We start from the raw sequence: 22,481 nt of genomic DNA on the forward strand, positions 1-22,481 counted from the left end.
CATCGATTACACCAAGTCATCACGAGTCAGAGCATTTAGAGTAAAGATGGAAGAAGAACGATTAAAGGGACAGTACTGGAAAAATGGCAGAACTCACACGTCACATAATAAGTCGTGGTCACTGGAGTTGCTGGAGAAGTACACTGTAACGATCCTCTCCACCTTGGTAAGGGCCACATGACCACAGCCGCAGAACAGCGCCACGCCAGAAAAACACAAGATCGTTGCCACCAGCGACGCATATGGAACCCCTCCGAGGCACTTAATACAGCATTCAAAGCAACCTGTGGACAGGAAAAGAGCAGGATGGTAAACGGCAAGCATACTGTATTTATGTATCGTACCGAAATAAAAATCCCTTTGGTCTGGTGAGGAAGTATAGTTATGTGAGGAGCCCTCTCTCTGGACCATGATCTAAAGAAGCTTCAGGATTGAGAGGAGGCTATTTAGCTCTTCAAGATTAATCCATCAGTAAACTGAATCACGTCTGATCTGTATACTACTCATTTATCCTAGAAAGTTCCAGATTCCTTGATACACTTTCCTAGAAAACATTTTAAAAGAACGTACTCTGGAAGTAAGTGAGACCCTGAGGTATTAGTCCTTCAGGGTAGTTCAAGCAGGAACCAATAACCAAGACTTCCCTCTCCACTAATTTTACCTGACAGGAATTCACAAATTGTATGGCTATGAATTCCTGGGACATGCGGGCTGTGAGATTGACTATTCTAGTACAAGCCATCTCGGTAGAGGTTGATGAATTGTAGACCCATTTATATCTAAGTGTTCATTTGAACTTATTCCCACCTATAGGGGCAAGTTGGGAACTCTCCCGTAGATACAGACTGAACCAGAGCAGTTAGTATTTCTGTAGGTGGGCCACATGCAGGATCTTTGTTCCCTGGTTTTATATGTGGATCGCTAAGGTGAGGATCTAGAGAATTGAGAATTGAAGACTCATATGAGAGATTCCACAGATTCTGGAAATCTGGAGCAACAGACACAAAATGCTGGAGAAACGTAGCAGGCCAGGCAGTTTAATTTCCCTGCATAGAAGCTACATAACCTACTGAGTTCCTCCAGAACTTCATTGAGATTTGAAGGTGGCTAAGTTGTTTTTGGGGAGGAAACGTGTCCTGGAACTGTTTTTATACTGCTCTGGCCATTTCTGGATAGATTTCCAAATTGAACTACTTGCCAAACTGTAACCCCAACATTTCTCAGGACCCAATCAAAGAGACTTCAGTGTGGTTGAGGATGGAGTTCCAAGGCTTGTTCAGAAATAATGTGGCTATCAACATTAATATGCCTTGCCCATTGAAATTGACACCAAGACAGGGGCAGGCCTGAACTGACAATTGGACCAGTAAACCCCAACTTGAAAGTTTAGAATCTCTGTATGAAATGTTGGATAACCTGCATGTGCATTTTTTATTACCTTTCTCCATTAAAAATTGGCTTATCCAGAGTTGAAAATGAAGATTCCCCATATAAACTTGTTCGGTAAAACCGTTTGCTCTTTACAACCTTAACACTGCTGTTCTACATTTCTCAGCAGAACAGGAAACAAACTCCCTGTCTCCAGTCAACCCACTTTTAATATGGAGTTTGTCAACACATTACATTATATACTATCTCTTCGAAAGGTATGGGAAATAATTTATAGCTATAGGTCCTAATAGAACTGTTTACTGTCTGATTACTCTGTAAACTGCATGTCCTTCGCTCTCAAACTACAATGTGTCAGACATTACAACTTACCCAGAGCCATAGATAAGTGGTAGTAGATTAGTATTTATTTAAATCAAATTGCATTATCCTTTGCTATAATCATGCTTGCTTTTAATAATCCATACATTTTTTATCAGGTACTTGGCTAAAGAAAAATCAAAACAATCTTGTCTTATAATAGCAAATCTGTATTCAATGGGCTGTAACTTTTAGACAGTCTGTAGGAGAGTTGAGCTAAAGTGAGTCTATTTTTTGTAGAAAGTTCAAGGACAATCCATGGACAGGGTAATATGAAACTTTGCAAGAATAGGACTTGTTTTTAGGATCATACATGGACTAATTCACCCCATTGAGGAAGGCAAAGAAGAAAGTGCATGGAAACTGACAAAGAACCTTGATCTGAAACCTTAACCATGTTTTCCTCGTCACAAGTGCTGCCTGACTCAGTGGAGGTTGCTAGCAATTTCATCTTTAAGACCATAAGGTATAGGGGCAGAATTAGGCCATAGTCTGCTCCACCATTTCACCATGGCAGACCCAATTTTCCTCTCAATCCCAATCTCCTGCCTTCTTCCCGTATCCCTTCATGCTCTGACCAATCAAGAATCTATCAACCTCTGCCTTAAATATACATAAAGACAAAGAATTCCACAGATTCACCACTCTTTGGCTAAAGAATTTCCTCCTCATTTCCATCCTAAAAGTACACCCCCCTATTCTGAAGCTGTGTGCTCTAGTCAGGAATCTCCCACCACAAGAAACATCCTCTCCATAACCACTCTATCAAGGCCTTTCACCATTCAATGGATTTCAATTAGATCACCCTCATTCTTCTGAATTCCAGCGAGTACAGGGCCAGAGCCAGCAAATGCTCTTCATATGACAAGCTATTCAAGTTCTTCTGTAGCTCCTCTACTTCCTCAAAACTACCTGGCCATCCACCAATCTTCATATCATCTGCAAACTTTACAACAAAGCCATCAATTCCATCATCCAAATCATAATGTAAGAAGTACCAGTCGCAACACAGATCCCTGTGGAACATCACTAGTCACTGGCAGCCAACCAGAAAAGGCTCCCTTTACTCCCACTCTATGGCTCCTGCCAATCAGTCACCGCTTTATCCATGCTAGAATCTTTCCTGTAATACCATGGACTCATAGCTTGATAAGCAAAGAATTCCAACAAGGCAAGATTTTCTCTTGAGGAAACCATGTTGACTACGACCTCCAACTACCCTGAGACCTCATCTTAAATAATCAGCTCCAACGTTTTCCCAACCACTGAGGTCAGACTAACCTGCCTATAGTCTCCTTTCAGTAGGTACATTTAATGCCAGAGAAATGTATACAATATACATCCTGAAATTCTTTCCCTCCCTGAAAACAGGAGAGTGCTCAAAGAATGAATGGCAGTTAAACGTTAGAACCCCAAAGCTCCCCCCAACTCCCCCCTCCCACGCATAAGCAGCAGTAAGGCAACGACCCTACCCCCCCACCAGCAAAAAAGCAACAGTGTCCTCCACCGAGCACTCAAATGTGCAGCAAAGCATCAATAAAGGAACCATTCCAGCATCTAGTGATTCTTGAAAGATCATTACTAATGCGTCCACAATCTCTTCAGCCACCTCTTTCAGAACCATCAGGTCCAGGTGACTTATCTACTTTCAGATCTTTCCTTGTCCCCATCACTACTTCTCCAGCATCATTTTCCAGCCATTCAATATGCAGTCTCACCCCTCTTTTACATTTTATATATCTGAAGAAACTTTTGGTATCACTTAAATATTACTGGTTAGCTTACTTTCATATTCCATCTTTACCTTCTTAATGACTTTCTTAGTTGCCTCCTGTTGGTATTTAAAAGCTTCCTAAGTCCTCTAACTTCCCACTAATTTTTGCCCTCTCTTTGGCTTTTATGTTGGCTTTAACTTCTCTTGTTAGCTACGGTTGTGTCATCTTGCCTTTAGAATACTTCTTCCTCTTTACAGTATATATCCTGTGCCTTCCAAATTCCTTCCAAAATTTCCAGCCATTACTGCTCTGCTGTCATCCCTGCCAGTGTTATTTTCCAGTTAATTCTAGCCATCTCCTCTCTCATGCCTCTGTAATTCCCTTTACAGTACTTCACTGTAATACTGATACATCTGACTTTAGCTTCTCCTTCTCAGATTTTAGGGTGAATTCAATCACATTTTGATCACTTTCCCCTCAGAGTTTTATTTTAACCTTAAGCTCTCTAATCAATCCTGATTCATTGCACAACACCCAATCCAGAGCAGCTGATCTCCAAGTGGACTCAACCACAGGCTGGTCTAAAAAAGCCATCTTGTAGGCATTCTACAAATTTCCCCCCATTTGGAATCCAGCATCAACCTGATTTTCCCAATCAACCTGCATATTGAAATCCTCCATGACTACTGTAGCATTGCCTTGTGGCATGCATTTTCTATTTCCACTGTAACTTGTACATCACATCCTTACTACTGTTTGGAGGTCTGCATACAACTCTCATCAGGGTCTTTCTACCCCATGGGTAGAGCTTGTTTCTTTGCTGTACCCACAATGATTCAATGCCTTCTGACTCTATGTCACCCCTTCCTAATAATTTGATTTCACTTTTTTACCAATAGAGTAATGCCACCCATTTTGCTGTCTTTTTGCCTTTCCTTTTGAGACAATCTGTATCCTTGGACATTAAGCTCCCAGCTGCAATCTTCATTCAGCCATGATTCAGTGATGCTTTGCTGTTGAATTAATTTGATTTTGAGCACTTATATTGTGCATCTCCTGAAAGGTAATCTTCCAAGCCAAAGTAATTTGGAATGAGTGAGAGATGGGGTGACAGAGGCTCCCACCGGCTAACAGGGATGAGCCATTGCAGCCCATGGGCTAACGCCTGTGAAAAACATTTCCTACTTCCAGAATTGCCAGTTATCATAGTTATCCTCTGTGGAATTGTTGGCAAAAATCCATCAAAATTCAGCCCACTAGGCACACCCAGATGAGAGTTAGTGACATGGTACATCTTACTATTGCAAGCAGCCCTGTGGTCGAGGATGTTGTGGCAAGATTTAGAGTTTGTTGCAAATGGCTGTGCTTGAAAGTACTGCAGTCCCATCGATCTTCCATAAATGAAGTGTTCAACAGATGAGTTAACAAATCACAGCAGGTTGAAGGAGAGTGGGAGAGTGACTGCAATGCAAACAATGCCAGTCACGTCTTCTGTCAGCTAAACTGTCCATTCTGGTACAACAAACAGCTGGGATTCTCATGTCACAGGATCCAGTAACAGAACATCGTTAAAAAACTGCTTTTGAAAATGTATTTAACAATCTATATTACTGTCACATAAACAGAGACCCTGCATTTGCAAGGATAGCTCTCAAATCTCCAATCAATACTCACTGAAATCTCAAATCTGCAGGCAAGTCCTAGCATTTATAATCTATTTCCAGAATATGAACAGTAACACATCGAGTACTCTACTCCACAGTAACGCACCGAGTACCCTACTCCACAGCAATGCACCGAGTACTCTACTCCACAGTAACGCACCAAGTACTCTACTCCACAGTAACGCACCGAGTACTCTACTCCACAGCAATGCACCGAGTACTCTACTCCACAGTTATGCACCGAGTACCCTACTCCACAGCAACGCACCGAGTACCCTACTCCACAGCAATGCACCGAGTACTCTACTCCACAGCAACGCACCGAGTACTCTACTCCACAGCACACCGAGTACTCTACCCCACAGTAACGCACCGAGCACTCTACTCCACAGTAACGCACCGAGTACTCTACTCCACAGCAACGCACCGAGTACTCTACTCCACAGTAACGCACCGAGTACCCTACTCCACAGCAACGCACCGAGTACTCTACTCCACAGCACACCGAGTACTCTACTCCACATTAATGCACCGAGTACTCTACTCCACAGCACACCGAGTACGCTACTCCACAGTAACGCACCGAGTACTCTACTCCACAGTAACGCACCGAGCACTCTACTCCACAATAGCACACTGAGTATTTTACTCCTCAGTAACATACTGCATATTTCAGAGTCTGAACTGCTCCAGATTTTTGTGAATAAACTGAAGTAGTTAAAGTCTAGTCTTTCCGCACTGTTCCAGTTGTTTAACCTTGACTCATTTCCACATGACAGCTTCATATGCTGGTTTTTAGGTTACGCCTTTAGAGAACCATTGACAACATAAATGACAGATTCTCTTCATGGTTGCATCCCTAATAAAATTATTCATTAACTATTATGGAAATCAAGAGTATTACTTCTGGCAGCCTGGTCTGATGATGATAACAGAAAACAATACCAACTCATGACTGGAGTCTTATTGGCTTGGCATCCATAGTAAATGCTAATACTGGTATTTACTGTACATAAGTCAATATGCTTATGTAGACAGACACAACATCATGCAGAGCTTCTTCTAAACTCTCAAAAGCAAATACAGTAATTTCAGCAACACATTAAATGCTGAAGCAACTCAACAGGTCAGGCAGCATCTAAACTGGGAAATGGACAGTCGATATTTTGACTCAAAACTTTTTTTTTGGTAGAAGACAGATTGCCAGAATAAAAAGGTGGAGCAAAAACTGCCAGGTGATAGGTGGATCCAGGTGAGGAGGGGGTACAGGTAGCTGGAACAGGAAAGAGTGGAAATATTGCCAGAAGCTGGTAGGTGATTGGTGGAAGCAACAAAGGGCTAAAGATGATGGAATCTGGAAGGAGAGGAAAGGTATTACCATCTGTAATCTTTTCTGTCACCGATGATTTCAGGTTTGTAAATAGATTAATACAAATAATAATACAGAATAAATGATTAAAAAGGAAAAAAAGAATTCCTGCAGCATGTCTAAGTTAACACTCTTGGGTAGCACTATGAGGTGGTAAACATTAAACATCTGCCCTCTCAGATAGATGTAAGAGATCCTATACTGTTGCTCAAAGGTGAGCAGAGAATTAACCCTCACTGAACTATTAGAGCAACGTTTAAGTTATTGAACAAATAGTCCGCAGATTAGAGTTCAAATCCCACCATGGGAACTGCAGAATTTAACCAGTTAGTTATCTGGAATTACTTTAAAAATGTATTATTAAAATGAACATAAAAATATTAGATTGTCATAACAGCCTATTATGCTCATTATAAAGTTTTATAAAGAATATTTTTATTTGTACATCAAAACATACAGTGAAACGTAACATCTGTGTCAATGGCCAATGCAATCCAAATATGCGCTGGGGGCAGCCTGCAAGTGTTGCCATGCTTCCGGCACCTACACTGCATGCCCGCAACTTACTAACCCTGATACTGTCTTTGGATTGTGGGAGCAAACCAGCCCACCTGGAAGAAACTCAGAGAGATTGTACAAGCTCCTTACAGACAGCGGTGGTAAATAACCCCGATCGCTACCACTTTAATAGTGTTACATGTGTTGTGTATTTCACATTTCAGTAATATTCTAAGTCTATTGTTTAAGCATTCTTTGTTTACATAATTCACAAGTTATTTGTAAAAGTAGGTGAATGGCATTCATTATTATGCCACCATGTCATAAGTGCAAAAGTAAAAACTAAGTCAACATATTTCAATTACTTTTATGTTTTAGAGTTACAAACCATAACAATGGTGATGAAGGGGATTTAAAATGAACCTGAGATGATTATCGATCTTTTGAAGTACATCCAGCTTTTTTCTCCTTCAAGGGGAAGGGGAAGAGAGAGGGGGGAGAGGGAGGGGGGAGAGGGAGGGGGGAGAGGGAGGGGGGGAGAGGGAGGGGGGAGAGGGAGGGGGGAGAGGGAGGGGGGAGAAGGGGAGAGAGAGAGAGATTGAGTTTTTAAAAGCATAACACATTTTTTCTTTGCAGAGAGAGAGATAGTTGAGTTAAAAGAAGGCAGAAAACAGACAGCCAAAATTCATGGATTCATTAACAGTGAGTACTGGGTGAAAATTATAATAAATTAATAAAAATTCAGAAATGGCTGCCTTCAGAAAGAAAGATGCATTTGATTGTCAAACGGATAACTGTGTGATGCATTCTGAACAAATTGAGGAGTATTTCAAAGCAAATGGAATATCCGATGAGAAACAAATGCCAGCTTTGCTTAGTGTAACCGGTGAAAGAGCATACAGATTGATGATAAATTTGACTGCTCCAAACAAACCAGCTGAAATGAGCATTGCTAAAATTGCAAAAGTAATGCAGGAACATTTGAAACTGAAACAATTGAAGAACACTTCTGGTTTCATAAGTGGAATCAAAAGGAAGGGGAGTCCACTTCAGCTTACGTGGCAGAACTGATGAAATTGTCTGAGCGTTGTCAGTTCATTAATGGACTTAATGATGCACTGAGTTTATGATACACTCACTTAGTTTGTAGATCTTACAAGAAAGCATTCAAAAAGACAACTAACTGAAGCCCAACTCACATTTAAAAGAGCAGTTGAAATCATTATATCAATGGAAACAACAGCCAGAAACACAATTGAGTTGAAGTCAGGAGTGAAAGTGAGTAGGAACAAAATGGCAGCAACCAAACAGAAACCAACCTAGCTATGTTACAGTTGTGGCAGGGGCTCACATACATCAAACTAGTGGCAGGTTTAAAGAAGAAACTTGCAGAAAATGCAACAAAGTAGAGCACATACAAAGAGCATCAGGGAGATAATAATAAATGGATTATGCAGGGAAGAGAAAAAGATTTAAAAAAGTCAAATTGCAGTTTCGAAAAGAGCACTAATCTGCATGTTTTTGATGAAAATCTGATACTGAATTGGAAGGTCATGTTTGACAAATCTTACCGAATTTTTTGAAGGGGTTACTAGGAAAGTTGCCGAGGGTAAAGCAGTGGATGTAGTCTATATGGACTTCAGTAAGGCCTTTGACATGGAAGGTTAGTTAGGAAGGTTCAATTGTTAGGTATTAATTTTGAAGTAGTAAAATGGATTCAACAGTGGCTGGATGGGAGATGCCAGAGAGTAGTGGTGGATAACTGTTTGTCAGGTTGGAGGCCGGTGACTAGTGGTGTGCCTCAGGGATCTGTACTGAGTCCAATGTTGTTTGTCATACACATTAATGATCTGGATGATGGGGTGGTAAATTGGATTAGTAAGTATGCAGATGATACTAAGATAGGAGATGTTGTGGATAATGAAGTAGGTTTTCAAAGCTTGCAGAGAGATTTAGGCCAGTTAGAAGAGAGGGCTGAAAGATGGCAGATGGAGTTTAATGCTGATAAGTGTGAGGTGCTACATTTTGGTAGGACTAATCAAAATAGGATATACATTGTAAATGGTAGGGCATTGAAGAATGCAGTAGAACACAGTGATCTAGAAATAATGGTGCATAGTTCCCTGAAGGTGAAATCTCATGTGGATAGGGTGGTGAAGAAAGCTTTTGGTATGCTGGCCTTTATAAATCAGAGCATTGAGTATAGGAGTTGGGATGTAATGTTAAAATTGTACAAGGCATTGGTAAGGTCGAATTTGGAGTATTGTGTACAGTTCTGGTCACCAAATTATAGGAAAGATGTCAACAAAATAGAGAGTGTACAGAGAAGATTTACTAGAATGTTACCTGGGTTTCAGCACCTAAGTTACAGAGAAAGGTTGAACAAGTTTGGTCTTTATTCTTTGGAACATAGATGGCTGAGGGGGGACTTGATAGAGGTATTTAAAATTATGAGGGGGATAGAGTTGACATGGATAGCTTTTTCCATTGAGAGTAGGGGAGATTCAAACAAGAGGACATGAGTTGAAAGTTAGGGGGCAAAAGTTTAGGGGTAGCAAAGGGGGGAATTTCTTTACTCAGAGAGTGGTAGCTGTGTGGAACAAGCTTCCAGTAGAAGTGGTAGAGGCAGGTCACGTTATGATTGATGGAAATGAATGCCCAATAGCCTTTGCATCACATTCCCTTTACACTGCAGAGAAAAATTAAGCACAGATTGACAGAGAGGTCTTGAATCTGGTTTGGCATGTAAAAAGCTTCAACCGGTACTTATATGGGAGAAAGTTGACCCTTAATACAGATAATCAATGACTAGTGTCCAGAAGATGCTAAGAACAGTGCCTCTCCATCCCTGGGGAATGGCCCACATCGCCCTGGCAGAGGATTCATGTGGATTTTGCCAGACCATTCATGGACACAAATTTCTTAGTAGTAGTGGATGCAGCTACAAAGTGGCCAGAAGTGTTCCCAACAGCCTTCACTGCAGCCTCACACACGTTGTTGATGTGCTGAGAAGCCTCTTCTCAAGGAATGGTGTTCCAGAACACTTAGTCAGTAACAGTGGACCACAGTTTGTTCCGGAGCATTTTCAGTCTTTCCTGAAAATGAATCCTCCAAGAGGACGACAACCATGCCGTAGTTTGGAGGCTTGAGTGTCTCAATAACACAGACAGCAAAGTTCGCAGAAGTCAGGTGTAACCCCCCGGGTCGCCTCAGGCTCGCTCAGCTCATTCTCGTCTAGGGGGAGCAGCCTTCGGCCCCGCCAAACTGGGTAATCAGCTGGTGTAGATGCTGTGTGATGTCCCCAACCCCGCCAATTAACAGACAGGACACCATATGCAATTAAATGATTACAATTTATAAAGATTACTATAACTAAGTGATTAATAATGATACAGTATATATGAAGGAAAAGAAAATAAAGAAAAGGCACCAAAATTATCAAAGTCCAAACCACTTTGTGCACAACCATTGGAGCTCAATTACTGAAGTCTTCTGGCTACCATTCGATACCCTCTGAACTCCTCGACTCGCAGCTCAGGACCACCCGAAGTGGTCAGCCAAGCACATCTATCCTCGTCTCCTCTCCACGTAGTACTTCCCGGTCTCGGACCCCCGCTTGGGGTCCGTTTCTCACCCAGCTTACAGCATCATGTCCTCTCTCTCTCAATCCCTTGCGCTGACTCCCCCAAAATGCCCGCCAACAATAGTTTACAGACTCAGAAGAAAGAACAACATTAATCCCAATTGGTTAACAAAGGAATACAATTCTCGTTATCAGTAAATTTTAACCCAAACAAGCTTCCAGCACTCTCTCGCAACAAAGAAGCATTCCTACTTTTAACAAAACAAAGAAGCCATTTTGATTAACATACGCAGTAACAAAGAAAAAGAAGAAACCCCCTTTACACAGGACTTCATGCTTCGGCTCGTCAGGGTCACCCATGCCAAACATGTCAAAGGGTAGAGGCCAGGCTAAGAATGGGGCATCAGTCCTCCAGGTTTGGGGGTACAGCTCATGGCTAACAACCCTGACTGGCAAAACAAAATTGTTATGGAAACAGCAATCAAGAATTCTTCTACACCTGAGTGTGACGGTATTCCTGAGTTTCCACCTGGGACTTGCATGACTGACAGTAGTGAAAACTGAGAGGAAGCTACTGACATGATGAAGGGAGCCCAGAACACCGCCAGAGATGGAGGAGCTTCATGGCTGTTCTAAATACCAGCGGCAAGATGGCAGTAAGCAAGTAAGTGAAAATGAATGAAATAAGGCATATTACATCTGCACTGTACTACCCAGCTATAAATGGCTTGGCAGAAAGATTTGTCCCGAGTCAAAAGAATGCACTGTGAGCATGGTTAGCTGAACTCATGGCACTGACATTGAATCAGAACCTCATCAATTTCCTCCTATATGTAACTGGAGAGAAATATGTTACATATTTGAATTGAGATGCATTCTTGTGTATTTAATATTTCAGTAATATTATTAATATTTTGCTTTATTAAGCATTCTTTGTTTACATAATTAATTACAGGGTATATACAAAAGTATGTGAATGGTACATGTCATTTCGCCACCACATTATAATTTACACCTCGTTAAAAAACTAAGTTGACCTAATAAACCAATCAATTATTCCAATATATTTTGTGGGATAACGTGTGCAGTTTAATCACACTTTGGGTGTACTAATGTTATGTATAAATCAATGAGTTTTATTTCCCTTATGGTTCTATAACTAGTTGTAATTTCACCATTATTGTAAAATACAGAATTAGTTATAACTTAAAAGACTGCGTTACTGTAGGCAAATCCTATCTCCCTTTTTTGCCATTTCTGTGCTATATTATTATATTGAAAACCCTCCCACTTCTCCATTAACTGTCCATTTTTGTTATGAATTGGTTTAAGAATACCATAAAGCAATTTTTTCACTCAAGTCAGCATTTTGACCAGAAGCTCTTATTCCATCATGAACCAGGTCTCAAAATGGAAAAGTCAGCATGTAATCTACTGCCTTAGTTGCTTAAAACAGTTACTTTATTACATAGTAACACTCAACTTGTCACTTCAGTAACTTTCTTGACATTGTTTTAGCGACCCGATCTGGTGGAAACAATCTCAGCCCAAGCTCCTTGTCAAACCAGGGGCAAACAGAATATAATCCGTCCCTGCCTTCCCAGGATGAGCAAAAAAAGGGGAATCAACCTGATAAACTGCGTGGGAGTGCTGAGAAGTAGTGGGTTAATGTCCCATTCTGTCAGGAAAGGTGGTGGAGCATCAGTCTTATTCCTGACTGAAGATGCCATGTCCAGGTGCACTGATGTGAAATGGACAGCAAATCTGCCAGATTGGAGGGAATGGGAAAATCAGAGGGGCGACTGCTGGAGATCACAGAGACTGTTCTGCAGTTGCTTTATGAGTGCGTTATATATCTCCATTCTGTTAAGGGTGTCAGGGTGTTCAAATGTTTAAGTGGAACCAAAACTCCAAATACTCCTCCTGAACTGCTCGGAAAAGTAAAACAGAACTGAAATTTGAAACAAAGCAGATCCAGCCTCTTGTCAGAAAACAAAAAAATCTATACTTTTGTTATGTGGTGTGTATATTAATCGAGTAGGGAAAATAAATTGCAAAGTGAGAAGAAAATATTTTGAGAGCAAAATTAAACTGCGAGGTGTGACGCAGAAGGTATCAAATTCTGAAATAGTGAAGAAGGCTACAAGACAAGTTTTTGATCAGACACTGTTGAGAATGACGTATCCTTGCCTGCAATACTGCCAGTCAGGAAATCTGTGCAGATTTTCTCCATGGCTTCTGGGCGCTGACTTGGAAAATCATTTTCAGCATAGAGCAGAGTTGGCTGCAGATCCCCAGCCGGCAGTACAAACATTGGAAATTCACACCTCGCACATAACCCGCCCAAGAATATCTTGTGGCACCACAGCATAGTTCAACATGAACAGCCATCACCCTGCAGTGCTTTGCAAACCTCATTGTGCTTTCCTCTCAGTTTTCCAACAAAGGCAGTCACCCCTTTAAATCCTCTGGGCGAACAGATGTACAAGATTCCCTGAACAATGGTGCTACGGAGGCAGGATTCCTGTGCACACAATTGGCCATAACAATAAGGTTACTGCACTATGAGCAAAGGGACAGAGGGAGCAGGAGCGGGGGAGGGGGATGGAGGGAGAGGGGAGGGGGGGGGGGAGAGGGAGGGAGGGGAGAGTTGAAAGCAGACTTCATGGGAAACTTTGGTGTTGCATTTTTTTTGTTCCCATGGCCTTGTGATCCCTAGCAATAATCCAGGCACCATGGCCAAACAAATCCCCAGGCACTTTCCAAGGAAATAATGATCATACAACTTTAATACTTCTCTGTTTGAGAAAGCTGGGAAACAATAACACTCACTTGGGTTCTTAGTGCCGCATACACAATGATCACAAATCGTTCAGTTGCATTTTAGCCATCATCTATTGAGCTGATTTGCAGCATATTGATTATAGATTGGTACTTTAAAATACAAGATTTAGCTAGGGTGCCTCTTACATTACAAACAGGCAATTCATCTTGTATATCAACCCAAAAAAATCACAAGGTTAAAGACTGGGGGCGGGTTGGAGGAGGGTTGCAGTGGTAGAAAAAGATGTAAAGAATATCGAAACCCTAAATTTGGTGGAATTTTCCCAGGAACATGACAGCACCTCAAACCAGAATCATAATGGACACACATTCCTAGCACAGGAAAGCTACAGGATATTAGCAAGAAATAGACTAGTAAAATGCTTACAATTCAGAACACGTCCATCATGATGGGCATAGTACTCTACATGATTAAGAAGCCAGGAGACACACTCAACAGCATTTGGCCACCAAAGTGATTAAATACTGACAAAGTTTCCTCAGATTGAGTTATGAGGCTAAAAGAACCCAGCCCCCATTATCATTGTCATTATAAATCCCCAATTTTCTGCATTGCAATCAGCTTGGGGAGGTTGGGGGTAACATAAAGATGTTCCGCAGGTCTCCAAGGGAATTCAGTACATTGCCAAACAATAGCTCGCTACACAACGACAGTAAGTCACTGCACTCCTTGTTATATCACAATGTACGTTCACACCCCAGATAAGCTTCCCAAACTTTGTTCTGGCACCGAGAATGAACAGGGCCTGGGTTCCACGCTCTGGAGAAAGCTGCCACCCCACGGATAGGGGAGAGCCGGATGTGTGGGAGGCAGTACACTGGGTCGAGTGGGAGGTCAGGGACTCTCCTGCTGGGGTCAGGCGAGGTAGGGATGTGGCAGAAAGGGCCTATGAAGGATGCAACAACATGAGGAAAGTGTGGAGACTGAAGCTGCTTCTGCATTCCTCCCCATTATCTACTCACAACCACATTAACCAGGGTAATCTCACCTATCACCCATATGTGTATTATTTAAAGTTATTAATGGAAGTGCCACTTGGACCATAAGACATAGGAGCAAAATTGGGTCATTTGGACCATCGAGTCTGCTCCACCATTTGATCATGGCAGATTTATTTTCCCTTTCAATCCCATTCTCCTGGCTTTCCCCCATAACCTCTGAAGCTTTTTACTCATCAAGGCTCAACAGCTTACCCTGGCAAGATGGCGGTGCGACAGGTCGCAGTGGCTTCTACGGGGTCAACAGAAGAAGCTACCGTTTATCATTGAATGTACGTCTAATGATTGCGAGATCCTGCAGTATGTTAAGAACTCAAAGGACTGCAGGTCTGCACCATCAGCGAGTTGCTCGCTGGCAGAGGTAACGAAGGAGCTTCGCAACGTGTAGTTGATGCCTGAGTCGTTGGAGACTTACAGTCAAAAGGCGAGTGGCCATCATGGTCGCTTTTCTTGTGATCGAAAGACTCCTTTGGTCATTGTTAATCTGGAACGCCGCAAGTTCGATTGGCTGATTTACTGGATGAGACCAAGGGCGCATGGAGGGGTCCTAGTCCTTGTACGCATTAGGCCTGAAGGCACGGTGCTGTCTGTTTACAGCTGCTGTCCCGTAATGAGGAGACAAAGCTGTTGCGCTTCACCAGGGGCGGTGTGCGCGCGGTGTCCAGATCGGAGTCGGAGCTGCCCTCCCAGGGTTTTGCTCGGCAGAAGACAATCTCTGTTGTGGCCAACTGCAGACTTTTCTAGCAGCACTCAATGGAATCAGGCTTCAGGGTCTCTTGTTTTCAGCTGCTGTAGGTGAGCTGTTCAAACCATCGCGCTTTACCGGGGGCAGCATAGCACAGTTGTTGCGACTGAAGATTTAAAATGGACTGAGGGGTCTGGACTATATATATCTATTTGTCTGGTTGTGATTTTACTAATATTCCCTATGTGCCTGTATATGCAAGGACTGGGCCTCAAAGCCACGGAATTGCCTAGTGGGAGTCAGATGTCAAGGCGAGCATTGGGCCTCAAAGCCATGGTGTGCCTAGTCGGGGGCCAGGTGACTGATTATATCGGTGGGCTGGGGGATCTGGATGGTATATATACACATGCATATTCTGCGTTATTGTATTTCTACTGATGGTCTATATGGGTTTGACCTCTAAGCATCAAATTGCAGCATCGGATGGGGAGGGGGATGGTGGGCCCTGGAACTCTTATTCCGTGATTATGATCTTGTGTGTGCTTACCGTGGGTGATTGTTGGTAATAGGTCTTTGCACCTTGACCCCGCTGTCTCATTTGGCTGTATTCATATATAGTTAAATGACAACTAAACTTGAATTGAATACTCCTCCCTGTGAAGAAGGACAACATGGTGGATAGTATGCAGTGATAGTTTATGCGTCCTGAGCTATCAGTACTCTACATACAGTGACTTAATTTTAACTAGTCATTCAAATTCTTGACATTTCATTGTTACAAATCACAAAATAAATTGCATTAGTTTGCAATTTTAAAAAACATTGAATTTGTTCAAATGAAAAATGCTACGCAATAGAATTAATTATGTATGTTGAAATTTTGTGAATCGGCCGGATGATGTTTAATAATAATCGCTGGGATTAATGACACGGATATTGAGGACTGACCCCACACTGAGGACTACGTTTGAAGTGAGACAATGGAATACTCTCGGTACTGGATTAAGACAGCGGTTGGTTGAGTGTTGCAACAGCAGCCTTGCACTCAACATCAGTAAGGCCAGGGAAATGACTGTAGACTTCTGGAAGGGGAAAAATCAGGAGAAAGCGCAGCAGTTCTCACCAAAGGGTCAGCAGTGGAAAGGGTGAGCAGCTTCACATTCCTGGGTGTCAACATCTCTGAAGATCTATCCTGGGCCCAACTTGTTGATTCAGTTACCAAGAAGGCACTGCAGCAGCTGTATTAGGATTTTAAGAGACTTGGTATGTCACCAAAAGATGTACTGTGGAGACCATTCTAACTGGTTGCATCACCATCTGGTACAGAGGGGCTACTGCACAGGACTGGAAAAAGCTACGGAAGGTTGCACACTCAGCCCGCTCCATCATGGGCACCAGCATCTCAGCATCAAGGACATCTTCAGAAGGCGATGCCTCAAAAAGGTGGCAGTCATCATTCAGGAACCCTGTCACCCAAGACAAGCCGTCTTCTCGATGCTACCACCAGGGAAGAGGTAGAGGAACAGGACCCTAAAGACTCACACTCAACATTTTAGGAGCAGCTTGTTCCCCTTAGCCATCAGATTTCCGAATGGACAATGAACCAACACATGAAAACTACTTCTCTATTTCTTTTGCTCTCTTTTTGCTCTACTTATTTACAGGCAGTCCCCAAGTTACGAACGAGTCCGTCTTTAAGTTGGATTTGTACGCAAGTCAGAACAGGTACATCCGGTATTATTTAGCGTCAGTTAGTCAAACGTTTGTCTTTGTATATAGTATATATTTTACCTTTCCATGCATATAAAACACTTAAGAAATGTATGTATTCCAATAATTAAACCACTGTGTTGCTTAGTAATAATTGTAGCTTTCATCGGGGCAGGGCTTTCACATGCTCCATTATTCTCACTTTATCTTTTAAAGTTGTTCCGATCGTTGACCGACTGTAGCCTAAAGCTTTTCCAATGACCAATGGCGTTTCACCTCTTTCCAATCGCTTTATTATTTCCACTTTATTTTCAATCACGATCGTTTTCCGTCAATGGAACAGAAAACTGCAGATTTTATGTTCTATCGCTGAACCGTCTGATCGGCTTATCAGAGTTTTCTTTAGGAACTAGTTGACTTGATCAGAATTTCTGATCTGGCTATTGTTCACAATCGCATTTAATTAAAAAAATACAGCAGCAGCCGTGGGCGGTGGGTCTTGTGCTGCTCCGGGTCCTAAAGTCCACCCACACTGAGACAGGTTAAATGGGACAAGTGGGGGCAGTGCTGACTGAAAAAGGAGGGGTCAGGGTGAATCTTGCTAAGAAATATTTAAGCCAAATATAAAGTTACACACTCAATGCAGTGTTAACAGTAATGACTTAAAATGGCGGACGGTGTTGTGATCCAACTTAAAATGGCAGACGGTGTTCTCCTCCCTCCGTTCGTAAGTACAAGTTGTCTGTAAGTCGGACGTTCGTAACTCGGGGACTACCTGTAATTTAATATTAAACCTATATTCCTTATTGTAATATTTCTATGTACTGCTGCCACAAAAGAACATTTGCTAGTGAGATGATTTAGTTGCAATCCATTAAAGTTTATAACTCAAATGCAAGTGGCCCAGATCTCACTTACCTGGTAGTTTATGTTTTCATGTAAACGTTTCTCAGGATTTTGCACTGTAAAAGAAACAGGTTTACCTATTTGTTCAATGTTACTCTTCTTCCCTGTCTGCTGAAGGCCTGCTGAGAAGTCCCAACACTTCAATATAGTTTATCGGTTTTATTACTGTCAAATCTTTTGTTTGCATGCTATCCAGTCACATGATGCCTTCCATAAGTACATTGAGGCAGGATAAAGAAGAACGGAACACAGAACATAGTTTTGTAGCCATGGAGAAAGTGCAGTGCAGGTAGGCAAATAAAATGCAAGGTCCAGGCTGTACGGTCTCAATTCACACAAGACTTTTAAAATAAAGTTTGCCAACATTATTGAAAATTTGTCACCAAAGATTCAAATGGAATTCATACAAGTTCCAGGTGAATGAAGATCAATTTCCAAAGTTGCCTCAATAAACAAGAAATGATTAGTGTTTTATAGCCTAACAACTTTCTGAAGCACATGTTAATACACAAGCTGATTCTGGAGCATCAACACTATGAATGAAAAGTTCAGCTCAGTTTTCTGTGCTTTGACAGTGCTCCAGCCTCCTTCCGATGCACCGCAAAACATTTCCATACATTCGGATTTCAATAGCCATTTTGTTCGACGGTGTCACCATGCTCTTTTGTAAAGGGCCGCATATTGAAAACATTTTTTTTGTTTATGGTCCTGTGAAGAAGCATCTCTATGGAAACACGGTTACTAACGAGCCAGCGATTTGTCTGGATTTGGCCAAACAGCTGACTGTTTGTTGGCAGAGAGTTCAATGCATTCACAGGATGAGGGTGGGCAACCGCAAACACAAAACCCCTGGCAAGGGTCACAATTAATCTGCAGTGGTGAGTGTTACTCAAATAGTGAATTAAGAGTCTGGTCTATCCAGAGCAATGGGCTGAGAGAGGGCAGGCCATGGTCTCAAAACACTTCTCACCAGTGATATAAACAACTTATAAATCCTTTTAGGCCAGTAAAGGATAATTGAGGAAGTTGATGAATCTGGGCAACTAAATGGAGAGACAATCTTTTACAGACTTGATTTTTTTGTGTGAGCCTGGTTAAGAAAGGGAATCATTCCAGCAAGAACTGTCTGTCTTGTACACTAACTTCATGATAATTTTTACTCTATAAAAGCAACAGCATATTGATTTTCTCACCTGAATGTTCAATTTCTCAGCCCTGGCAAAAATAAAATGAAGAATTAGCACTGGAAAGCATTAGCAAAGATAAAGTAAAACAGTGTGGGGGCAAGATTGTGAAGCAACTTGTGAATGCTCTCTATGGGCTCAGTTGTCAAAGGTATCATTCCAATTCCATGGCACCCCACAGACAAATAATGTTAGGTCTTGAGGAAACTGATGAGACAGTCGACTATAATAAAGACCGTCTACGCTGGGGGTTGCCGACCCCCCCCCCCCCCACCCCTTGTGGAAAGAATGCAGCTTGGATTCCCTTTCAGACCCACGCAAGTGTCCATGTAATGAAACAGTACAGTCAGACTCGATTAATCCAATATACGTAAGATGCTGGTAGTACTGGAGTTGCAAATTTTTCAGACCATTGTATGTAATTCCTGTCGGTTCTACACCAGGCTCTGAATTCATAATTTTTTACAACATGTAACTCAGTGTTCCAATAAACTTCCCAGTGAAGGCAGCTGGTGTAAAGAGAGCCAAGTTAGCAGAGCCCCAGTGAGTTTAAAGGCAGCATAGAAATTGGGACCCTAGTGAATTTAAAGAGGGAAGTCAGGCCCTGAACCATGGAGATATTGAATGGGCTAGAGAGGGAACTATTGGGGTTTTACTGTAAAATAATTTTTCACCCTTGCCCATGATTTTTAGTTCAGTGGCCAATCTGCCATCACACTGTCAATTTCTTCAGGTATTTGCCATGTGCCTGTTCTTGCAATGAATGAGAGAATGATACTCTGTCAGGCCCAGCTGCAGCCTTCAGCAGGAATCAGGGCTGTATTCAGTGAAGTGATCAGATCTGGCCAGTGAAAAATCAAACAAAAAACACAGGAAAACTAAAATCAAAACACAACCCTGACACCTGGTCTTCAATCTGAAACATCAACTATTTATCCTCCGATAGATACAGCCTGACCTGCTGAGTATTTCCACCACCTTCTGTATTTTTTGGTGATCTGGATCTGACTGGTCAAATATGAAGTCAATTTAAATTTCCCCTTTGTACATCAAAAGTGGTTGGTGCCTCCATCACCACGGTCCCCTTGCCTCGCCAGCTAGTCTGTCCCTTGTTAAGTTTTGCCCACACAATGAGATTGCTTTGATGGTCTGCGATCTCTTCAAGCTGTAAGACTCAACGGCAAGTTCTATCACACAAGGTCAACAGATCATAATTAAGCATCATCTCACGCAAAAGCACTGAGAAAAGAAATACTATTGCTCAAGAGCACTGTGTTCTTGGCACTCAGCTTTGACAGAGCCTTGTGTTTCACAGCAATGCTGTGCTGAACTGCACTGACACAATCCAAATATGTTAGAAAACATCCATGCACTCTTCTCTCAGTCCATCTGCCACGTTGCCACACAAGGAATTGCCCCAGGGGAGAGCAAAGCCGTGAGAGCTCAGCATCTGCCTGTCTAATGCTTAAGATTATAAACACACTGTGTTTATATATTATAGATTATAGGACTGTGTGCAGGACAGCGGTGTACTGCTTTACGGCACCAGTGATCAGAGTTCAATTACCATCGCTGTCCGTAAGGAGTTCGTACACTCTTCCCATGACTGCGTGTGTTTCCACCAGGTGCTCTGGTTTCCTCCCACGTCCCAAACACGTACGGGTAAAGCTTAGTAAGCTGTGGGCATGCTATGTTGGCACTAGAACAATGGTGACACTGTGGGTTGCCCCCAGCGCATCCTCGCACTGTGTCGGTCTTTGACGCAAACAAGATATTTAAATGTATGTTCTGATACTTTGATGTATGTACACGTGACAAATAGAGCTCATCAAGTTAAAGAGACAAACATTTAGGATGTTATTTTGCCTGGTGTATATTCAATGATTATTAGGTACAAGTTACATTTCACTAACCCTCTGTAGTAAGCCATTTACCATGACAATGTTGCTTTTCAGGCATAAAGTCATAGAGAGACAGCACAGAAACAGGCCATTCAGCCCACTGAGTCTATCTTAACCAATAACCATTCATTTCTTCTTAAGCCTGTTCACCCCTTCTGGGGCATAGGCAGCTGACAGCAGCTTGCCAGAGTCTTCTGTCCTGGGCCAATCTTTCAAGTCCAGGTGTAGCCCATCTATACGTATTCTAGGCGAAGGTCCTTCGTCTCCCAGGGATGAGGTCTTTGGAACTTCTACTAGTGTTTCTGCAGCCCTGGGTTTTTACAGGATGGGATTGCTAACCCCACGTCTGACCCTCCTTCTTTCGCAACCATGCTTGGTGGAGTTAGCCATCCATTTACACTGATCTCATTCATTTGCTTACATGTCAAAGTGAAGAATATCTGGTGTATAATCCACTCACTATTTCCATTGACTCTGAGAACAATCACACCAGATCAGTATTGTAATATCATGGATAAGAAGGTTTGTATTTAGATAGGGCTTTTTGCTGCCTTGGGATATCCCAAACCTCTCTACAGTCAACAAGGGCAAGGTACAGCTCATCTGTACAAAGAAAGTCACTAGATATTCTGCATTGATAATAACAAGTGGAAATGCCAAGCAGGTGAGGCAGCATCTACGCAAAGAGAGAGCTGGCTGTCTACAGGGTTCTGGGTGAAAGGAGGTCACATTCTCCATTCAAAGTTAGCAATAAACTGATCATCACAGGAAGTCACTAGACTTATTGGCATGGAAAATAGATAAACGGACCGGGAGACTAAAACTAATACAATACCTGATAAGTGTTTTTCACTTTCGAAGGGATCACAAGGCTTCAAACCATGAGGTTTATGCTTATAAGCTTCTTCATAACCAGCCTGCAAACATTAAATGGGAGAAGGCGTCTACAAGTCCATAGAGTGCTGTGTCCAACCTGCTCCGTTGCATGCTGCATCGATCTTAATCTATTAGTATTAACTCAAGAGTTTCCATACACTGAAGTTAACCTCGGATCAGCCGTGAAATGTTGCTACACAAGGAATTCCCCACAAATTACAAGCCCCAAGGGGTTCAGCTGTATCAGAGAAGGACAAAACAAAAATAGTGAGAATTTACCAAAGGTGAACTTTTTTATAAAAGGATGTTCACTTAACTGTAGTAAAAGATAGTGGAGATAGTGAATCACAAACAAGAGGAAATCTGCAGATGCTGGAAATCTGAGCAACACACACAAAATGCTGGAGGAACTCAGTAGGCCAGGCAGCACCAAGATTGATGACAGTGAAGGAAAGGTGGGGGCAGGGGAAGGACGGAGTCTGTTTCACTCTAGTCAGAGTTAATCCAACCGATGCCGCCTGACCCACTGAGTAGTTCCAGCATTTTGAGTCCACATATGTAAATGCTCAAGGAAGTGGATTTAAAGTGAAGGTGATATCTCAGACATGGGTTCAATAGAGTGCTTCACTGAAGACCAGGTCACATAGATACAAGGAAAAATAGGTGAGGGACAGGCTGGAGATTGAGAGAGAAAGGTCAAAAGAGACAGGAAGAGAAACGAGCAGGGACAAAGTCCTAGGATGAAACAGGGAGATTTTCATCTTCACCGAATGCATGCTAATCTTGCAGATTTTATCT

The 22,481-nt window shown here is 42.2% G+C and overlaps 1 protein-coding gene across 3 annotated transcripts in view; it reads right to left on the bottom strand.

Moving 5' to 3' along the window:
- The window catches only part of gpm6bb (glycoprotein M6Bb), a 191,565-nt gene that overhangs the window by 35,715 nt on the left and 133,369 nt on the right, over nt 1-22,481 (bottom strand). For all 3 annotated transcript variants that reach the window (XM_073045812.1, XM_073045811.1, XM_073045813.1), the window contains exon 2: nt 98-284. In XM_073045812.1, coding sequence (XP_072901913.1) covers nt 98-284 — 187 coding nt within the window. The remainder of the gene's footprint in view (nt 1-97; nt 285-22,481) is intronic.

This window comes from Hemitrygon akajei, chromosome 5 (genome assembly GCF_048418815.1).
Source record: "Hemitrygon akajei chromosome 5, sHemAka1.3, whole genome shotgun sequence".
NCBI classification, from domain to species: Eukaryota; Metazoa; Chordata; class Chondrichthyes; order Myliobatiformes; family Dasyatidae; genus Hemitrygon; species Hemitrygon akajei.